Source organism: Rhipicephalus microplus, chromosome 8 (genome assembly GCF_043290135.1).
Source record: "Rhipicephalus microplus isolate Deutch F79 chromosome 8, USDA_Rmic, whole genome shotgun sequence".
Taxonomy (NCBI): Eukaryota; Metazoa; Arthropoda; class Arachnida; order Ixodida; family Ixodidae; genus Rhipicephalus; species Rhipicephalus microplus.
Window position 1 is genome coordinate 86,945,024 of NC_134707.1, and position 22,924 is coordinate 86,967,947.

The 22,924-nt window shown below is 47.7% G+C and overlaps 1 protein-coding gene across 5 annotated transcripts in view; it reads right to left on the reverse strand.

The window, feature by feature from the left end:
- LOC142768646 (uncharacterized) overlaps positions 1 to 22,924 on the reverse strand; it is a 102,870-nt gene that overhangs the window by 77,301 nt on the left and 2,645 nt on the right. For all 5 annotated transcript variants that reach the window (XM_075870656.1, XM_075870657.1, XM_075870655.1 and 2 more), the window contains exon 2: positions 20,782 to 20,954. In XM_075870656.1, coding sequence (XP_075726771.1) covers positions 20,782 to 20,921 — 140 coding nt within the window. In that variant the 5' untranslated portion in view covers positions 20,922 to 20,954. The remainder of the gene's footprint in view (positions 1 to 20,781; positions 20,955 to 22,924) is intronic.

The following is a 22,924-nucleotide window of genomic DNA, read 5'->3' on the forward strand; positions in this document are numbered from 1 at the left end:
CGACAGACGCCGTCGGTGGTTGCGTGATCACAGTCCGCAGCTTCAGCAGCTCTTCGCGAACAATCTCTCGTATTAAATCGCGCTACGTGCTTTGATTGACAGATGTCGTAGCGGCGACTTGAATGTGGGCGCTGCTGGACAAGCGATGGTATTGTCGGCACCGGAGGTGAAGCGCCCGCTCCATAGCCGTAGCTTCTTTGATGAAGTCTGTCACGGTGCTTGGCGGGTTCCGCAAAAGTCCATCGAACAATTGCTCTTTAACGCCACGCATGAGGTAGCGTAACTTTTTGTCGTCGGTCATGTGCGGGTCAGCTTTACGGAAGAGACGGGACATGTCCACCACGAACATTGTGACTGTTTCATTGGGTTTCTGAACCCGTAGCTCGAGTAAATGCTGCGCACTTCGTGCCGGTCGACATTGGCAAACGTGTCAATCATCCCTCTTTTAAGGTGACTCCTTGTTGACAAGCTGCCTTCTCTGTTCTCGTACCAAGTACGAGCACTGTCGTCGAGATAGAAACAGGCGCGGCAAAGCCTTTGTTCAAGAGACCACTGGTTGGTGCTGGCGACACTTTCATAGTGATCAAGCCAGTCTTCGACGTCTTCATGTGCTCCACCACCTAAGCGATCAGGCACCAGCGGTGAAAACGGGGTTACCTGTGGTGTGGTTGGCAGACTATTGTCTCGTAGTAACTGTTGTGGACTGGCGGTGGCCATTGGTAGATGTGAGCGGTGCCTTATAGAGTGTTCCTGCGGGGGAGTGAACTCTGGAGGGAGGCTTCGCAAGCGACGACTGAAGCGATGCACGGGAGTGTCGACAAGTGCGCCCGGGCTGGATGAACGACTACCCGTGGGAGTGTGGAGCATCAGGCGTGGTTGCGGGCCAGCACCTCCACCAGTGTCGGAGTACATAGCGAACAAAGCACAGGTACGCATTGAGCCAGCGAAAGCAGCGTGTTCTCAACACCTGAGTCGCAAGATTGTCTTCTTTGTTCTCGAGTCTAGCCAGAGGCCCAGTACCTGGTGTCCGCTAAATTCCCACATCATTGTTTTCGTCCACACGTAGACACGGATGATATATATGACCTTCAATGAGATGGATAGCATGAACGCTGTGACTAGTTGGTTACGCAACGCACTGAGCAGCATGGGATCGTTGGTTCGTGTCTCCGGTGGGGTCCTAGAACTTTTCAAATGCGAAACATTTCTTAGCGAACTTCGGCGACATTGAGCGTATCTATCTATCTATCTATCTATCTATCTATCTATCTATCTATCTATCTATCTATCTATCTATCTATCTATCTATCTATCTATCTATCTGTCTAGCCGCCTACGACATTTAGCTCTCCTGGCCATTTTAATAATGGCATCGATACCAAACTTGGCATGGCTTCACATGACTGTATGAAGAACATATTTGACTAGCCAGAACATGAAAATCATGATATGGATGTCATGAATTTTATGACTTACATTTCGTGGTCCTACAGCTCTTGCGGTGGTTTCGTTCACATGGCACGTTGCAAAACTGGTATAGTACGACATGACTGCATGGCGAACACAAGCAGCAGACCCTAACATGCAAATCACGACATGCGTATCATGTATAAACATGACTACATGCCAAGCTCATTATGCGCTCACGGCTGTTTCGCTAGCGTCATATATACCAAATTTGCTATTACTGTACGTGAATGAATGATGAAGGTATGATACTAGTGCAAACATGATAAACATGAGATGCGTGTCATGTAACAACGTGACTACATGCTACGCTTATGATGCGCTGGCGGCCGTTTCGTCAGCTTAGCTTATACAAAATTTGGTATCACGGGACGTGAATGGATGATGAAGGTACGATACTGGTACAAACATGATAACCATGAGATGCATTTCATGTAACAACATGAATACATGCTACGCTAATAATGTGCTCGCGGCCATTTCACTAGCTTCACTCGGTATTACGTGACGCTAACGGACGACTTGGTAAATGGCAGATACAAACATGATAATTACGACATGCGTGTCATGTAACAAGACTACATGCCACACTCTTGATGCGCTCGCGGCTGTTTCGCAAGCTTCACACATGCCAAATTTGGTATTACGTGACGTCAATTAATGACGAAGGTATGTGACTCACTGCAAACATGATAATCAGGAGATGTGTGTCATGAGAGAACATGACATCTTTCCACAGATAAGGCGCCAATACATTTCGACGTGACGTGGTGCGCGTGCTCACCAGCGTTCATTTCGGCGCATCACGCCGGCGTTGTGATGCCAGGCGCCGGTCCTGCCATATACTCGCTGGTGCGCGCTGCCATGGGTTGCTTTGACACATGCGTGTCTTAGCGCGTCCGCGTTCTTCTGGCACCAAAAGAGGGAGACGCAGTGTTGTCTGGGTAACGCATCGGCGCAAAATACAGCATGCCGCATTTCGCTATGGTTGCCGTCGGGCCGCGCCGACGGAGGCTGGTGGCACCGAGCGTGCCTGGCGTCAGACTATGATTACTCGTGTTTTGCTAACGTAGCGTCGCTGTGCCCAGCATGCGCGCGCGTCGAGGCAACATTGAAGTATATTGGGCCTTTCGTAACGTGCAAGCGACCGTTTTGCTAGCTCCACATATACCGAATTCAGTGTTAGGTGACGTCAATTGATGGCGATTGTATATGACTGGTGCAAACATGATAATCTTGACACGCATGTGACGTAAGCACATGACAACATATCACGCTCATAGTGTGCTCGTGGTCGTTTCACTATAGCTCCACGTATACTCAATTTGGTATCACGTGACGTTAACAAATGACGAAGGTAAACGACGCATCCAAACATCATAATAACGACACGGAAGTCATGTACCTCCACCTCGTAACGTTGTGCTGATATAAAAATGACATATCAACCTTTGTCATTCGTGCTTCGTTTATCATCGATTCCCAATGTACGCGGGATCTGCCAGTTTTTAGGGGCGAAGCTCCGTATAGCGGCACCCGTTCGTCCCTCGTAGCCGTTGTAGTGCGTAACGAGTATAACGTTTTGACCTCCAAGGAGGTGCCGGTGAGAGATTTCTTCTGTGCGTTGTTGAAAAATAAAAGATAGCGCTCAATGTGCATGCCAATGGCTGCTAAGGGGGAATGAGAGACAGGAGCATTCGGCTTTTAGTTAACGCGCACGCTGCGATCCCCATTAGCAGGCATTGGCATGTACACTGAGCACTATCTTACAAAAAAAGGGTTACTACGTTACACACGCTGGGTGTCACCTCCTTAGTTTTAGAAAGGTTTAGCGAACGTTGACCCGCAGTGCCATGAATACAATGAACTAGTATATACCATGAACTAGAGGTGGTTAAAGGTGGGAAGTAGATACGAAGCGCAAGCCGTAAAAAAGTAAAAGCCGAATTCTCCTGTCTCTCTTCTCCCATTTGCAGCCATTGCCACGTACATTGAGCACTATTTGGCAGGAAAAGGTTGCTACGTCATACTCACTGGGCGTAACCTGCAAGGCGGTACTGCAGTCACTTCTGTCAAATCTACGCCGTGGTCCACACGAGCACTTGGTATTTGAAACGGCAGAAATGCTACACCATATAACAGAGAAAGGGCACCACGTTATATTTCAGTGGTTGCCAAGCCACTGTGGAATTATCGGTAACGAACGAGCTGATCAAGCTGCCCGTTCAGCCCATACAGAAGACAACAACCAGTCAATACTTCTCTCAAGGACGGACGCTGCTAGGAGGCTCCGCATGCTCGCTAGCCAACGCTCCATGGCTCTTTGGAATGAGCCTCCTTTTACGCATGCAAGATTACGATCCCTTGATCCAATGTTAAGCATACAGCTTCCAACAAAAATTCCACGAGGCGACGCTACTGCTCTGTGCAGACTATGGTTGGGAGTCGCGTTTACCCGTGCGTACACGTTCCGCATAGGTATGGCCGACACCGCCGACTGTGCACACTGCGGAGATTAAGAAACCATTCGACATATCCTCTGTGACTGCCCGAAATACAACCTGGAAAGACAACAGTTTTCCAATAAACTAAACAGGTTAGATGACCAGCCGCTGTCAGAAGAAAGTATACTGCGCCATCTTCATGACTCATCGTAACAGAAGAAAGCCGTGCAAGTGCTACTGGGCTTCTTGCGAACTACTGGCCTGTCGGAACGGCTCTGAGTGGACTGATTTTGTGTGTGCGTGTGTGTCGGTGTTTCTCTCTTATTTCTTTTTTAACTTTCCCTTTCTCTTTCAACCCCCCATTCCCCAACCCCAGTGTAGGGTAGCATACCAGATACTAGCATCTGGCAAACCTCCCTGCCTTCCTTTTTTCTCGTTTCTCTCTCTCTCTCTCCTTGGTTTTAGAAAGGTTTAGCGAGCGTTGGGCCGCAGTTCCATGAATACAGTGAACTAGTATACGCCATGAACTAGAGGTGGTTAAAGGTGGGAAGTAGACCCGAAGCGCAAGCCGTAAGAAAGTTTGCGTGTGCCACCTCTCGTTTAGTCCTTAGAATTTCCACTCGATGGCGGTGCGGATATATGATGAAAAGATGCGAGATGGTGGTACTTGGAGTGTTGAATAGATGGACGAACGGAAACTTAGACAGATGCATGGATGGACGCATGAACCGACGCAGAGGCGGATGCATGCACGAACGCAGGACCGGACGCACGAACAGACGCACGCACGGACTGGCGGATGGACGCATGGACGGACGAATGCTTCACCCCACTCTCCATCATTCACTCCGTGGATATGCTGCCATTTTTTCTTGTGATTTTTTTAGCTTAGTGCCATATAATATATATAATTATAAATATATACTGCAACGAATAACGAGACATAGACAGGCAGCCTTGCTGCAGACACCTGTTCTCTTCTTCTTTATTTCCACCTCCTCTCCCTTTCCATCTAGATCCTCGCGCGCTGGAGCCCCCGTTAGCGCCACCGTTAGTCGTCACAATATATATATATATATATATATATATATATATATATATATATATATATATATATATATATATATACATATATATATATATATATATATATATATATATATATATATGTATTCTTTTTATTTACATTTCTGTCTTCTTATTTACATTCCATTGGTTCTAATAACTTCTCCTGTGCATTCCTTGGCATTACTGTCTGTTAGATCTCATTATTATTGTGTTAAAACACAGAAAAACGAGCCCTTAGGTATACACTTCTTTCCCTTATTTCATTGAACGAGGGTCTCGTACTGGCAGACTTGGTGTGTTTAGGTTGTATAAGAGGGACAATTAATCAGCTGCCAGCTCATAATAAGTTCACGTGCTACGTGACGCCAAACATGCGCATAAGAGTGTTTTCACACTCATCGTTTGGCTTATAGATGGCGCTGACTGTCACTCCTACTTCTAAATTTACATATAAACCCAAAAAAGTGGATGGAGGGAAGGCCGCTGTGGTAGCTCAGTGGTTAGAGAATCAAACGCGTTATTCGAAGGTCGTAGGTTCGATTCCTGCTCACGGCTGGTTATTTTTTCATCAACTTTTCTTTCTTCTTATTTACATTCCATTGGATCTAATAACTTCCCCTGTGCATTCCTTGGCATTACTGTCTGTTAGATCTCATTAATATTGTGTTAAAACACGGAAAAACGAGCCCTTAGGTATACACTTCTTTCCCTTATTTCATTGAACGAGGGTCTCGTACTGGCAGATTTGGTGTGTTTAGGTTGTGTAAAAGGGAAAATTAATCAGCTGCCCACTCATAATAAGTTCACGTGCTACGTGACGCCAAACATGCGCATAAGAGTGTTTTCACACTAGTCGTTTGGCTTATAGATGGCGCTGACTGTCACTCCTACTTCTAAATTTACATATAAACCCAAAGAAGTGGATGGAGGGAAGGCCGCTGTGGTAGCTCACTGGTTAGAGCATCGAACGCGTTATTCGAAGGTCGTAGGTTCAATTCCTGCTCACGGCTGGTTATTTTTTCACCACTTTTATTTCTTCTTATTTACATTCCATTAGTCCTAATAACTTCCCAACTTCCCCTGTGCATTCCTTGGCATTACTGTCTGTTAGATCTCATTACTATTGTGTTAAAACACGGAAAAACGAGCCCTTACGGTATACACTTCTTTCCCTTATTTTATTGAACGAGGGTCTCGTACTGGCAGACTTGGTGTGTTTAGGTTGTATAAGAGGGACAATTAATCAGCTGCCCGCTCATAATAAGTTCACGTGCTACGTGACGCCAAGCATGCGCATAAGAGTGTTTTCACACTCGTCGTTTGGCTTATAGATGGCGCTGACTGTCACTCCTACTTCTAAATTTACATATAAACCCAAAAATGTGGATGTAGGGAAGGCCGCTGTGGCAGCTCACTGGTTAGAGCATCTAACGCGTTATTCGAAGGTCGTAGGTTCGATTTCTGCTCACGGCTGGTTATTTTTCATCCACTTTTCTTTCTTCTTATTTACATTCCATTGGTTCTAATAACTTTCCCTCTGCATTCCTTGGCATTACTGTCTGTTAGATCTCACTATCATTGTGTTAAAACACGGAAAAACGAGCCCTTACGTACACTTTTTTACCTTATATATATATATATATATATATATATATATATATATATATATATATATATATATATATATATATATATATATATATATATATATATATATATATATATATATTTATATTTATATACATGTTACACGCAAGAAGTACACGAAAAGGTTGAAAAACAGGCGAGCCTGGATGGTTCGCGTTTACTTCCACAAGGGGTCTCGAGACAGCACACCCAACGTCGTCTTCCTTCTTCACCTTTTGTCTGAATCTTCATTCGCGCTGTATGCGCCGTGCATTGCAACCGCTCGTGACATTTCCCCGTTGGCAGACGAAGCCCGCCGGGCGAGTCACTCAGTGGTTCGTGCATTGCATAGCTTCATGCGAGCGACGTGCGCCACTTCTGTTTTAGCCGAGCGCCGTCCAGTGCTTGTGAGCCGTGCTATGCGGTAGTTGACCTCACTGAGGCGTTCGAGGATAACGTAGGGCCCGACATAGTGAGCGAGAAATTTCTGGTACAGGCCACGTTTCCGTAAAGGCGTCCAGAGCCACACCTGATCTCCAGGATTGAAGTGAACATGTCGGTGACGGTCGTCATAGCGGATCTTTGACCGGTCTTGCGAGGTGACGGTGCGTAGCCGAGCGAGGCGTCGCGCTTCTTCTGCTCTACAGAGAATCTCGTTGATCGGCTCACTGTGATGAGCAGAGTAGGGAAGCATAGTGTCAAGATTATAGCGTGGTGGACGAGCATAAAGGAGAAAGAAAGGTGAGTAACCAGTGGTCTCATGTCTTGCGGTGTTGAAAGCATAGGTGATGAAAGGCAAAATTGTGTCCCAGTTTTTGTGCGCGGAGTCGATGTACATGGACAGCATGTTGGCAAGCGTTCGGTTCGTGCGTTCCACTAGACCATTAGTCTGTGGATGGTATGGAGTGGAATGGCGGAAGCTTGATGAGCACAGACGAAGGGTCTCTTCGACAACATCCGCGGTAAATTGCCGCCCACGGTCGCTGATTACGATGCGAGGAGGTCCGTGTCTGAGGATAACTTGAAACAGCAAGAAGATGGAAACGTCTTTTGCTGTGGCCGACGGCAGTGCTGCCGTCTCACAATAACGGGTTAAGTGGTCTACGCAAACGATGACCCAACGATTGCCGTCTGTGGATCGCGGAAAAGGGCCCAGAAGATCTATACCAACTTGCTCAAAGGGGGTGCTAGGAGGCGAAACAGGCTGAAGGCGACCAGACGGCGCGTCAGTTGGTCGCTTGTAACGCTGACATTGGGTGCAGCTGGCGACGTACCGTTCGGTATCATTGCGCATCCGGGGCCAATAAAAGCGTTCCTGAGCACGGTAGAGTGTTCTTGTGCATCCAAGATGTCCGGAAGTTGGTTCGTCGTGCATGGCAGATAATACGTGACTGCGAAGGCTCTTGGGGACAACCAAAAGGTAGCGCGCACCGGTAGCCGAGAAGTTCGTCTTATATAGGGCGCCGTCACGTAAGCGAAAACGATTGTCTGCAGCGGACTCCCGCGCGGCCGCGAATAGCGGCTGTAAGCTGTCGTCTTTCCTCTGCTCTGATATGAAGGTATCCATATCCGGAAATCCCGTGGACACAAAAGCGATGTATTCATCAAAGTTGTCCGCGTCACATTCAGTCGTTGGGAGTGGCAGGCGAGAGAGACAATCAGCATCAGCGTGTCGCCGGCCGCTCTTGTAGGAAACAACGAAATCATACTCCTGCAGACGGAGCGCCCAGCGTGCTAGTCGACCAGAGGGATCCCGAAGATTCACAAGCCAGCATAGAGAGTGATGATCCGTGACGACAGTAAAGGGGCGCCCGTAGAGATACGATCGAAACCGTTGCACAGCGAAGACGACCGCCAGACACTCTTGTTCGGTGACAGTGTAGTTGCGCTCGGGGCGACTCAATGAGCGGCTAGCGTACGATATCACATGCTCGCTGTCGCCGACACGCTGAACTAGTACGGCGCCAATGCCAACACCACTAGCATCGGTATGAACTTCTGTCGGTGATGACGGATTGAAGTGGCGAAGAATAGGCTGGGACGTCAACAGTAGCTTTAGCTGCCGAAACGATGAGTCGCATTCCGAGCTCCACTCGAAAGGAACACCTTTTTGGAGAAGGCATGTGAGCGGATGAGCTATGTCAGCAAATTTGGGAATGAAACGGCGAAAGTAGGAGCATAACCCTAAAAAACTTCGTAGCTGCTTCACAGAGCGAGGTGCCTCGAATGCCTCCACAGCTGTTGTCTTTTGTGGATCTGGTCGTATACCTTCTTTGTCGATCAGGTGTCCCAGCACAAGTGTCTGTCGTTCACCAAAATGGCACTTTTTAGAATTAAGCACAAGGCCGGCCTTCCTCAAGCAGTTCAGTACCAAGTCCAGGCGCTCGTTATGCTCACGAAATGTTCGGCCGAAGATCACAACGTCGTCTAGGTAGCACATACAAACTTCCCACTTCAAACCGCGAAGTATAGTGTCCATGAACCTTTCAAACGTTGCGGGGGCGTTACAAAGCCCGAAAGGCATCACGTTGAATTCAAATAGTCCATCGGGCGTTACAAAAGCGGTCTTCTCTCTGTCATCCGGGTGCATAGGGATTTGCCAGTAACCTGATCGTAAATCCACAGAAGAGAAGTAAGAAGCCGCAAAGAGGCAATCGATGGCGTCGTCAATTCGTGGGAGTGGGTATACGTCTTTCCTAGTAACGGCATTTAGGCGACGGTAATCGACACAGAATCGCCACGTGCCGTCTTTCTTCTTCACCAGTATCACTGGAGCTGCCCAAGGGCTAGACGATTCCCGAATTACTCCTTTACCCATCATTTCTTCGACTTGAGCGCTGATGATCTTTCGCTCCGCAGAGGACACACGATATGGTTTTTGACGAATCGGTTCAGCGGATCCTGTGTTGATGCGATGGCGAGTACGGGATGCAGGAATCGATGTGGGGCCGTCGTGCTGTGCAAAGTCGAATATTGAAGAGTGTTTCGAGAGCAGGGCCATCAAAACACGACGTTCATGGTCACTGAGCGATGTAGCTACCATTCCGAGCATGTGTTCGTTTGCGGTGTGCGAGACACTGGTTTGTGCTGTATCCGGTAGTTCTGTAAGCACTGCCATAGGTATAAATGACTCTCCCTGAAACGTAGCAAGTTTTAGGCCTTGAGACAGCACTACGGCTTCAGTGGAGCAATTTAGCGTCCATAGCCCTGCGCATCCATCGGTAACTGAAACCATACAATACGGAACCAACACATTTTTCTTAAGACAGTTTCTATGGACCGGTTCCACCGCAACATCGAACGAAGTACTAACAGAAGACGAACAAACAACGGGAACGCGCATCGCGGATAAAGCGGGCACAACAGTGTCTTCAGAAACACAAAACACACTCTCTTGCTGGGATGATTCTTCTAAGAGCGCAGAGGACACACTTCCGCAAATACTGAGTTCTCCTGTTCGGCAGTCAACATTGGCGCCACACAATTTCAAAAAGTCAATGCCGAGAATTACATCGTGTGTGGAACGCGGAAGCACGGTAAACTCAGTGTTAAAGGTTTGACCACCCAAGGAGACATCCACGTTACACACACCAACCGGGTATAATGAGTCCCCACTCACTCCACGAAAGCTTGTGCTGTGGTCCCAATGAAACATAACCTTGCGTCCCAGCAGATTTTTGAACACCACACTCATGACAGAAACAGTTGCTCCCGTGTCGACTAACGCCATGGTAGAAACGCCATCAATAAGTACATTAACCTTATTCTTCAGCATGAAGATAGGTGGAGGTATCCGAGTCGGCAGCAAAGATTTTCCAGCGACCTCACCTCCATCGGCCGCGCTGGCTAGTTTCCCGGCGGTGGTGACGCGAAGCGGCGTCGAGGAGATGATGACGTCACACGCCGTCTGGGAGATGGAGATCGAGACGCTCGGAAAGCTGGTGGTGGTGTCAGAGTACGTTCGGAGGCAGGAGAGCGGTAACGGTTTCGATACCTTTCTTGTTCTCCAGAATAGCTGTCCAGAGGGAAGTGACGGCTTCTTTCTTCTCGGAAGTAGCCTTCAAAAGTGGTGTTTCCTGGCCTATTAGTGTCCATTGCACGACCACCGTGTTGCATAAACGATCCCGACTGTCCATTGCTGAATGCCCGACGTCGGTTACAATACCTAGCTATGTGGCCAGGCGTGCCACAGTTGTAACACACGGGCAGAGGGCGAACTTCCGGACGCTGATTGAAATATTCCACAGCGGCCACAGGCTGAGAGTAACTCATCCCCTCCCCTTGGATGTCGTAGGCAGTGCTGGGTCTTCGTGGGCGAACGTCGCGTGGATGCTGATCAAAACGCCGATCAATCGAGTCGTAATGGCGTTGTTCGGTCTGGCCATAATGCGGGTCGTGTCGGTAGCTGTTACAATCCGCAGCATTCACCGAATGCTGCCAAGTAGCCGGAGGAGATGCGCAGACGGCGTCTCGGAAAGCGACGGAGGCGCAACGCGGCACCGCATAACGCGTTTGTTCTTCGTGCCGCAGGAGCTCCTCACGGACAATCTGCCGAATGGTAGCTGAGAGGTCTGTCTGCGGACTCGCGTCAACGCTGGCCACAGTCGTGACATTGGCTAGCCGTCCAAACTTCGGCGTGATTCGGCGAGTTTTCAGCGCCTCGAATGTGCGGCAGTGCCGAATCACGTCTGATACGGTGTTCAGGTTGTCTTTTCCAATGAGGAAGTTATAGACGTCTTCCGCAATACCTTTTAAAAGGTGTCCCACTTTATCTTCCTCGGGCATTCGAGAGTCGATGGTCTTACACAGCTTGAGAACTTCTTCAATATATGTCGTGCAAGTCTCGCCGATCACCTGAGCTCTCTGAGCTAAAGCTGTTTCCGCTCGTTTCTTCTTAGTGTCCGAGTCGCTAAAGCACTTCTTCATTTCTTCAATAAGACTGCTCCATGTAGTAAGCGTGTCGGCGTGGTTTTCATACCAAACCAGGGCCGTGTCCGTCAAATAAAAAACGACATGCCTGAGCTGGCTGGCCGGGTTCCAGTTGTTGCATTGGCTTACCCTTTCGTAATGGGTCAGCCATTCATCGAAGTCTTCCCCTGGCTTTGCTGAGAACGGCCGTGGCTCTCGGTAATGCTGATACAGCGGTGGTCTTGCCGAGGCATTGCTGAGGGGGTCATTTTGCTCCAGAGACATGTCGGGGCGCGATGGCGAAAGTCCGGCAAGGCGACGGCTTCTACGAAGTTCTGGTGCTGACGGCTCCGTCGTAGGTCGTGGGAGGTACCCAGCACCTCCACCAAATGTTACACGCAAGAAGTACACGAAAAGGTTGAAAAACAGGCGAGCCTGGATGGTTCGCGTTTACTTCCACAAGGGGTCTCGAGACAGCACACCCAACGTCGTCTTCCTTCTTCACCTTTTGTCTGAATCTTCATTCGCGCTGTATGCGCCGTGCATTGCAACCGCTCGTGACAATATATATAGTGTCGGTTCAACGTAAGCAGTTCTCCGAGATGTGTAGTCTGAGAACCGGCGGCGTGTGTTTTTATGCAGGAGCCAAGAGGAGGAAAGGTAAACAAAAGCATGTCGTCTTCTTCAGTGTCCCTCTTCACGAGGCTGTTAGCGCGCACATCGTCTTCGTTCTTCGTTTCAGTCACGCCATTTGCCTCCCCTTAAAAGAGCATCGCCCCGATGGTATAGCTGAGCCAGTGATTTGCGCATAAAGGCACTTTGTAGAAGTGACGTTGCCTTGCAGAGTCACTCGCTTACGTATGGCTTAATGCGCTCTACGTGCACAAGTTCGGGTCGGTGCTGGCGTCGCTTTGTACAGTTTGGGCTATCCGGGACGACTTCATAGGTAACGTCACTTAGTCGTCGCAGCACTCGATAAGGTCCGAAGTGCCTTCCGAGCAACTTTTCGGATAGCCCCGTCTTCGTTCAGGCGTCCACACCCATACCCTGTCCCCGCTTTTGTACGTTACAGGTGTATGACGTAGGTTATAGCGGCCTGCGTCGTAGTCTTGCTTTTGGTATATTCCCAGACGTGCGAGCTGTCTAGCTTCCTCTGCGCGTTTAGGCAATGCGTCAGCACTCGTTTCGTTGTCATCGCATTCGTGTGGCAGCATCGCGTCCAACATCGTTCTTACTTCTCGGCCATGAACAAGGCTGAATGGGGTCATACGTGTGGCTTCTTTTTTCGCAGTATTGTATGCGAACGTTATGTAAGAGAGAATCTCGTTTCAGTTTTTGTGTTCGATGTCCACATACATTGAAAGCATGTCTTTTAGAGTTTTGTTGAGTCACTCGGTCATCCCGTTGGATTGTGGATGGTAAGCTGTCAACTTGCGATGAATAGTACCGCTGAGCACCAACACATGATCTAAAAGCGCGGCCGTGAATGCGGTTCCGCGATCTGTTATAGCGATCGATGGCGCACCGTGTCTCAGCACAATGTTCTCTATGAAGAACCAGGCCGGCTCCTCTGCTGTGCCTCTTTGGATGGCTTTTGTCTCGGCGTAGGGAGTAAGGTAGTCTGTCGCCACTATAACCCATCGGTTACCAACACTAGGGGTAGGAAGTGGGCCCAAAAGTTTCATCCGATCTGGTCAAATGGCGTTGTCAGGATCTGGACAGGGTGTAGCAAACCGGCTCGTTTCGTTAGAGGTGACTTGCGCCGCTGGCAATCGAGGCAGGTCCTAACATGATGCTTCACGGCAGCGGTGAGTCTAGGCCAGTAATACATCCCTCAAACTCTGCTCAGTGTGCGCGTGTAGCCTAAATGTCCAGATGTTGCCTCATTGTGGCACGCTTGTAATACCCCATAACGAAGAGTGGTAGGGACGACAAGCAGGTAGGTGGACCCGTCTGACAAGAAGTTCATTTTGTAATTGACATTGTTTCGCAGACAAAACGACGATAGTCCTCTTGCAAAGGCTTTGGGCGTATTCTGGTTTCGTCCTTATAAATAATTAATCAAGCCAAGTAGCTCAGGATCGTCATGCTGGTGATCGGCGATGGTTGACGTGTCGAGGATTCCAAAGAACGCTGTCTCTTCATCAAAAGAAGCAGTCTACTCTATTGGTGATCGGGATAGGCAGTCGGCGTCCATGTGTCGTTTTCCCGGCTTATACAACATAGTTATATCAAACTCCTGTAGTCTAAGGCTCCAGCGTGCCAATCGCCCGGAAGGATCTTTCAGACTTGTTAACCAACACAACGAATGGTGGTCATTGATAACCTTGAATGGGTGGCCGTACAAGTATGGGTGAAATTTCATAACTGCCCACTCCACGGCGAGGCATGCCTTTTCAGTGGTCAAGTAATTTGCTTCTGTGCGTGACAGAGTTCTGCTTGCGTAAGCGATCACTTTTTCCTCGTCGTCCTGGCGCTGCACAAGCTCAGCTCCGAGGCCAACATTGCTGGCGTCAGATGGAGCACTGTAGGGGCTGTCTCATCAAAATGGGCAAGCACGGGGGTAATGTGTCAACTTTGCCGCAAGTCATTGAAAGCAGCTTCTTGTTCGTCGCCCTAAACAAATGTAACGTCATCCCTCGTGAGACGAGTTAAAGGTGACGCAATGCGCGCAAAATGTGGAATAAACCGCCGATAATATGCACAGAGACCCCGAAAACGCCTCACTGCCTTTTTATCTGATGGTGTTGGAAACTGTGCGACGGCGGCGAAATTCTTGGGATCTGGACGAACTCTTGCGTAACTGACGACATGGTCAAGAAACTGCAGTTCCTCAAAGCAGAAGTGACATTTCTCCAGCTTGAGCGCCAGGCCTGTATGGCCTGCAAGACCATTTGCAATCGTTCAAGGTGTTTGTCAAGCATTGTCGAAAACACAATGACGTCGTCAATGTACACTAAACAGGTTCTCCATTTAAGCCCAGAGAGAACGGTATCCATGAGACGCTGGAAAGTAGCAGGCGCGGAGCGCCAGTCAAATGGTAAAACCTTAAATTCGTACAGTCCGTCCGGCGTCACGAAAGCGGTTTTTTTTCCGATCTCTGGGGTCTACTTCAATTTGCCAAAATCCGCTCTTTAAGTCCATGGAAGAGAAGTAACGTGCGTTTCGAAGCCTGTCAATCGAATCATCTATGCGGGGAAGCGGGTACACGTCTTTTTTTTGTAACCTGAATTAGCTTTCGATAGTCCACACCGAAACGCAGGCTGCCGTCCTTCTGCTTTACTAGAACAACAGGTGACGCCCAAGGGCTTTTAGACGGCTGAATGACGTCATCTTCAAGCATTTTTGTTACCTGCTGTTCTATCACTTCTCGTTCTTTTGAAGCCACACGGTACGGATTTTGATAGATTGGTCGAGCCGTGTCCTGTGTGATGATTTGGTGCTTGGTCAAGGACGTCCGGCCAACTTTCGAGGTCGACGCGAAACAGTCGTGGTACTCGGCTAGCAGCACAAGCAGGCGTTCCCACTGTTGCTGAGTTATAGTAGGGCTGACGTCAAGGTTAGGTGCTAGGTCATGGGGGGTCTTGTGCACGTGTTTTTTCGAGTGCCGAAAACCAGTCACAAACATCTGTGATCTCGTCGAAATGTGCCAAAGTTGTGCCTTTTGGAATGTGCCGTCGCTAAGAGGCGAAATTGGTCAACAGCAAGTTCGTTTGGCCATCGGCGACATTGACTCGTGCTACAGAAATTGACCTCGTGCCTACAGAAATCCCGTGAGTGAAAAGCAGCAAGGTTAGTTGGTCGGCTACTCCTTCACCATCGAACGGTACGTCACATGCTGCTGAAATGAGGATACATGATCGAGGCGGCACGACTATATTGTGGTCTTTGAGACAAAAGATTTGTGTTCTGGTGATGTAGGATCAGTCAGACGAGCACTCTCGTAAAATGAAACCTCGTGGTCCGGGATATTCATTATTGCGCCATGCTCCCTGAGAAAGTCCATTCCTATAATAAATCTTTGCAGCACTCTGGAAGAACGATAAAAGTCGCGACGAAAGAAGAATCTCCTATGCTGATTCTTGCTGTGCATCTTTCAGTAGGGAGCAGCAATCGACCACTCGCTGTTCTTATACGTGGTCCTGTCCATGGCGTTTTTACTGTTCTAAGATGATCAGCCAGCTTGTGACTTATTATGGAAAAATCAGCACCGGTATCGACTCAAGCCGTCACTTGCTCTCCATCAATAATTACATTGAGGTCACCGCTCACCATTTCGTCGTTGTTAATATTCGTCGGCGTCGAGTCGTTCTGTAGCGGCAGTACTGGGGACTTTTTATCGTTCTTGTGGTCGGGCTGCAACCTTACCCCGAGAGGTCCCCGCCTTTAGTTTCCCCGGTAAGGGCTGGGCGACCTTGTTCCCCGAAGATCAGCAAAAGTACGTCAATTCGGTGACGATGTCTGAGCAGGGGATGGAGAGCGTGACCTGTGGCGATTAGGAGGCGACTCGTGATAGGGAGATTACGTTGTTGAAGGTCCTCGAAAAGCAGGGTCGTCATGGCGAACAATGTAGTCGTCGTTGGCACGGCGACCGTCGTACCCTGGCCGAGACGGGTGAAGCGATGTGTCACGGTACCAACAATAGCGAGCTATGTGGCCGGCACCACCACAGTTGAAGCAGAGAGGGTGCCAATTGACAGTGCGCCAAGAGTCCGTTCTGCGAAATTGGGGCCTCCCATGTCCTCACGTGGTGGTGAGTAAGGCGTGGAAAGTGATGTGGCTGGTGGCATGGAAACATCGGAGACATGGGCTGACGTCTGAAAGCCTCCTGCAATGGTTGCGACGAAGATGCGGCTGTAGGTAGCTGGTAGTATGATGTAATAGGTGGGACGGGTGGTGGACGGTGGACAGCGTCGGCGTAACTCAGTTGACGCTGCTCGCGACCGAGATCGGCTGCCGAAAAGCGTGTTTACGTTCATCACGAACGACTGCGGCAACGGCGGTCACTGGTGTATCTACTGGAGGATTCCAAAGCTTCTGAATTTCTTCTCGGAGAATATCTCTGATCAGGTCACGTAGGGAGCCCTGATTGTCCAGAGTCACTGAAGCGGCGTTGATTGGGGTGGTAGTGGACGAGCGATCATACTGCCTTATTCTTTGGTGCAGATCACGCTCAATGGCAGTGGCTTCCTTTATAAAATTGGCCACGGTAGTTGGGGCATTGCGCACAAGTGCAGCGATCAGTTGTTCTTTCACGCCGCGCATAAGGTAGTGCAACGTCTTTTCCTCGGACATAATGGGATCAGCCCGACGACATAGGCGCGTCACGTCTTCAGCAAACATTGCCACGGTTTCGTTAGGTTTTTTGAAGCCTTAACTCGAGCAACTGCTGAGCCCGCTCTCGACGGTCGACGCTCGAAAAGGTGTCAGTCAGATGCTGATGACACTCATCCCATGTGGATATACGACCTTCTCCATTCTCAATCAAATGGTGGTTTTGGGACGTTAAACCCCACAAATCAATCAATCAATTCTCCATTCTCAAACCACGTGTGAGCGCTGTCGTGTGAGTGCTGTCGTCGACATTTACATTGTAAATGTCGCGGAAAGACGGTAGTCTTGCGTCTGGAGATTGTGAACAAAACATTTATGGGATGTTCTGCGCAAGAAAATTGGTGAATGGTATTCTGCAGGCGCTGGCTTAAAGTGCCTCGAGCGCGTGGCGGAGGCGAAAGGGTGCATCTAGGCACGTTAGACACAAGTGTCATCTGGCAGTTATCTTCGAAAACGGGGGCGTGCAACCCGCGGAGAAAGATGCGCGCCAGTCTCGGAGGTGATAAGGTGTAGAACGCAAAGCGACGAACAGGTGCCACCATCGTGATGCCGTAGCACCATTTTGAGCATCTAACACCTTTTTGAGCATCGTAACACCTTTTTGAGCATCGCGTTGCACTGTCAGCGCAGCGCGATTAAATGCTACATACCTTAATGTTTCGAATTTATATATTTTTCTAAAATTTATATATATATATATATATATATATATATATATATATATATATATATACATATATACGAATAACTGGGGTTGCCGCAAGATTATCCTTATAAAAGTAGATGCACTTTCACATCACCACTTGTTTATTCAGCCGACTTTTACACGGGAGCATCGTCTTTTTCAAGGTATAATATATTTACATATTTACACATTTTATAACGACATTGTTATTTTTAAAATCATCCTTTTGACGATTAGTTATTTCATCTTCCACATCTAGTGTGTCCAGCATTCCCCACAAGTCTTCTTGAATCACACTATCGTAAGCTCCCTTGATGTCTATAAATTCCAGCCACCAAGGCCCGTGTGCTTTTTTTTTCACTATTTAAGTACACTGCATCAACGAAACGAGATTGCCTTCCAACCTCCTTCTTTTACGGAACCCATATTGTAGTTAATTCTGCAGCCCCTCATTATCCACCTATGACTCTAGTCTTTCCTTTACTATCTGCATCATCAGCCCGTAAACTACTGATGTTACCGTTAAAGGACGGTAATTGTTTAAATCAGCTTTGTCCCCCTTTCCTTTACAAATCATGTTCATCCTGCTTAGTTTTCACCCAACGGGCACTTCACCATCCATTACTGATTTTCTCGCTGCTTCTCTTAACGTTTGCTTAGAGTTTGGTTCAAGGAGTTAACGGTGGGCGTCCTCTATTGACCACTGCGTCCGCGGAGCGTAGTCTCTTCAGCGAGCGTCCTCACGCAGGAGAGGCGACGCTCCACGGCAGCGGGGGAAGGACGACGGTCACTTCGCTCACTGCCATGGCTGCGTTTTCGAAAGCAGTGCGCTGCTGAAGCACCACGGAGTAAGAATTTGGCAGTTGTTCGTGCTTGTCCTGTATATACTTGTGCTTTTGTTTCACGTGTCTTTCTGTTTGAACAGTGCGTTTTAAGTGTCAAGCTGCACCTCTTATTAGTTGCATTCATCTTGTGTATGCTAATTTCGTGCGTGCTTTCTGCTTGAGGTGTACACTGCATGTTACGACCTGCTTGCCGTTCTTTATGTCATTTTGCACTTTCTTGCTTTTGATGAAACATGCACGATAAATGCTCAACTAACTTTGTGAAGATGCGTCTCACTTTAGTGTTATACCAATTACTGCAGGTTTTCTGGCTCACTTTAATCCAAGTGGCAGCTCACAGAATCTGCACGCCATTGAACTAATCTGAGCGCCAACGACTTTAATTTATGTGCCAAACGTTTAATCCAAGCCCCAACATATTTAATCCAAGCACCAACTCAATCAGGCCACGTGCCAGTGAATTTAATCCATGTGCCACAATGTTCAATCCAATTGCCAATGACTTTATTTCAGGTGCCAGTCAGTTTATTCCATGCACAAAAAGCACATTACGTGGCGTAAAAATGGCAGTGCAATTGAAATGCATTTTCTGCAATATAAAATACTATAGTCGGTAGGTAGAATAAATTACTAATATTAGTATTCGCCGCTAGTATTCGCTAAAACAAAAATTACTGCCGCGTTTCGCTTGAGCCGTGTTTGGAGTACTTATACTGTGCTTTGTACAAGTTTGTAGATGAGTGCTTGGCCCGAGTGAAGTCATTTTAATAGCAAGGAAGGAAAAAAAAGCAAGAATATTTTATGTTCGTCAACAAAGCTCATAATTGGATTTGTACAGCATTAGATGTCCGGGTCAGGCCATGCAATGCAGCAGACATAATAGGGTTATCGGAGTGCCGGAATGCATAACAAGCGATGGAGAACTTGACTGTAGGTAGTGATGAGTCAAAATCAGGTACATGCTCAAAAAGTTAGGGGGCCATCGCAGGGCAGAGCAAATCAGAAACAATTCGAAGAGGCTTTCGTCCTGTAGTGTAAATAAGACGTAAACTCACGATCCTGATGTGGAAAACGGAAGTCATATTTTACATTCATATTATTTGTTGTCTTTTTATTCAAACAAAATTATCTTTACTCAATGAACGTGTGCTTCAAGCAAACACGCTTCAGGAACACTAGCGTCATCTTTTACATGAAAACAGGAGTATCTCCTTTGATGTTTTTACAAAAACCTTCATTCCACATGAACACAAACAAATGCAACTTGAGTTTTAAATGGTTGTTTCTGATTTCAAGAACAAATGTATATCAAGTCAAATCAAATCAAATCAGACTTTATTTATTTACCAGGCAAAAACTGGAAAGTTGCCAAGGCGAAAAGCCGCGAGAACGGCTTGACGAAGGCCCTGGTGACCATCTATCGATCACCGTTGTTACCACCGGGCTGTGCAGACGACTGCGAGTGCCTCAGCGAATACGTAGCCAAAAGCCGTCTGCTTAGCAGACGACACGAACCTATGCATATGCGATGGTGTACATGGTTAGCCGGAATGATGCAGTGATGCAGTGATGCAGTGATGCAGCGACGAAGCATAGACTAACATGGACTCTATGAGCAAATACATTTAGTACCCGTAAATGGAATTAACACGCACTGTTTTTTTTTGAAGCTATGACACCAAAACGTTAGGTGGAAATAGCTCTACGCAGTTCATTTCATAAGCGCAAGCATGCATAGACGAAGAAAAAGTTCTTTCTGTGACTTCATGTTTACATTATTCTCACATTTATACTCTATAAAGCGGCAAACTTGTGTTTCTAGTGCATGGATTAAACTGACTGGCACTTCAATTAAGGTCATTGGCAATTGGAATAAACACGGTGGCACTTGAATTAAACTAACTGACACGCGGCTTCATTGAGTTGGCGCTTGGACTAAATGTTTGGCACATGAATTAAATAGCTCGGTGCTCAGATTATTTCATTGGCGTGCAGATTATTTAAGTTGGCACTTGGATTAAAGTGAGCGGAAAAATAATAGATAAGAAGATCAGCCAAGTTTTTTCTTGTTTTTTCAAACACTGGTTTCGTGGGCACCACAAAATTGCTTCCCCGACTCCCTGTAGTCCGCGTGCTTTTGCTTCAGATCTACTGCTACTGAAATTATGTAAAATCGCGCAATTTCCCATTTTGAAAGTGAATTGAGTTAGTGATTTCAGAACACTTACTATACATTGGCTAGGACGCCATTCTTCTTTTAACTGTATTTCCCATGCATATCAGCTAGAAATAGCCCGCTATACGTATTCTCACCACCTTTCACGGTCTTTTTCGGGTAATTGACTGCTTGCACGTTACGAATATTGTGTGCTCAACAAGTAGCTGCTTGATCAAAACCGCTTACCAATCTTCAGAAGTGCCGTTTTTATAGTCGACAGTTTCCAAAAGCTCATGTTCATCGTCATTCTTTGCAGTGGTCACGCTACTTATGCATTGAATTCTTGTATCGTCAGGCATTTCGAACATACTTGTCAGGGTCGTCATCACAAGGTACAATCTTGTGTTATCCGCCAAGAACTGCAACAGGATAAAGACGTTATCAGGCTAGTACTGGTAAAACTGCAATTATTCAAAATTATCTACATCGTTATTGGCCACCACATAATTAGTTTTGTTGACAAAACATGGTTTAGTTTGTCGGAATAGTATACTTTAAAAATATGCTTTTAAAGATACACTCAAAGTATGTTCTTTTGTTACCACGATAGCGTCTGCCACATTGCTTACGAATTTTCATGTATATGGTATACTGTATTCATTGTATTGCTTTAGCAATTACATACTCAGCTAAGAAAAGGGTTAGATATAACGCTTCTGAACTTTCTCAAATGGAATAGGTGAAATAATATGCAAACTTGCGCATCGCTTTCATTTTATGTAACCTAAAACGTCCATAAATGAAAGGCATATGGTGGTGGCAACAGTGCTATTAAAAAATCCGGCCTGCCTCGTGATCTTGGTCTACGCCACCCTCAGGAGGACCGGAGAGCCTGTCCTCTTGCTGCCTCATGTGCTCACTGGATTTCACTGATGAAGCTGCAGCCATCCACGGCGCCGCAGATTCATCACCGGAGAGTACATTTTCTTCGCTTATAACTGTACATTAACCTAATGTACATGTTCTTCGCTTATAACTGTACAATAAGGTCATTAAACTGCCCTCATCTAAAACAGCACTTCAAATCGACGATTTCCTGCTTCATGGCGCCAACAATCTCTGCGACAGTTATACAGGTATATTCAGACCCTTTCTACTTAGCACGCTACGCAAGCAGCTTTTCGACACGCTGCACCAGCTCGCTCAACCCGTCGTTCATATCTCGCAACGCCTTCTTCCATCACGCTACGTATAGCCCCGGATGAACGCAGATGTCCATGCATGTACACCCTGCCAACGTGCGAAAGTCCACAGGCATCTTGTTCCCCCAACGCCGCAGTTTCGGCAGCCTGACTATCATTTTCACATCGTTCATATTGGCATTGTCGGACCACTTCCACCGTGTGATACATTTCGCTAACTGCTCACACCTGTTGACAGATTAACGCGTTGACCAGAAGCGACTCCGCTTCCAGACAGCTCTGCAGCAGCGGTCGCGCAGCATTTGTCCCAACATGGGTTGCGCGTGTCGGATGCCCGACAAGGATCGTAACTGACCGCGGGCAGCAATTCGACTCTGCCTTCTTTCAGAAACTCTTGCGTTTGCTTGGTAAGCATCGTCTTCACACGGCCGCCAATCATCGTCAGACCAACGGTCTCGTTGAACGCTTCCATCGACCACTCAAAATGGCACTGACTACTTATGGCACTCCATCACAATGGGTTCAACGTCTGCCAGTCGCACTTTTAGGTATCCGGTGTGCCTTGAAATGGGACCTTGGGTGCTCGAGCGCGGAGCTCGTCTACGGTATTCCGTAACGTCTGCTCAGCGACCTCTTCTCCCCAGAACCACCCTCGGCAATTCTGTCTACTCACGAATACGACTGCCTTCTTCGAGACTTCTTCTGGATTCGTAAACCCTATCCCACACGTCCTCTTCCAGAAGGCACAGCGTACATCGCATTCGACTTGTCCAATACAACACACAAGTTTGTGCGCTTCGGACCTATTCGACCTGCTTTCAATCCAGACTACCTCGGGCCATTTACTGGAAAAACGTGAATCGGCATATATCGTCGGTGTTTACGGCAAACCCGACACTATCAGACTCGAGCGACTAAAGCCAGCCGACTGTGGCACTACTCCTCTAGTTGCGTGGCTCAATCCAGTCCCACTTGTCTGCGCCCCCATCGGTTTGGACAATACTTCAACCCACAGAGTTTCCTGGCAGTGCTGATTTCGTTCGCAGACCATCCTGCTCTCGAGGGAAAGGAGTTGTGTAGCGTCACCCACAGCGACAGGATTGCACCTCGAAGGAAGAAGGTCGTGATCTCGTGCGGTGCGGCAGCAATTTTGGCGCGAGGGGCACAGATAATAAAAAAATGGTCAT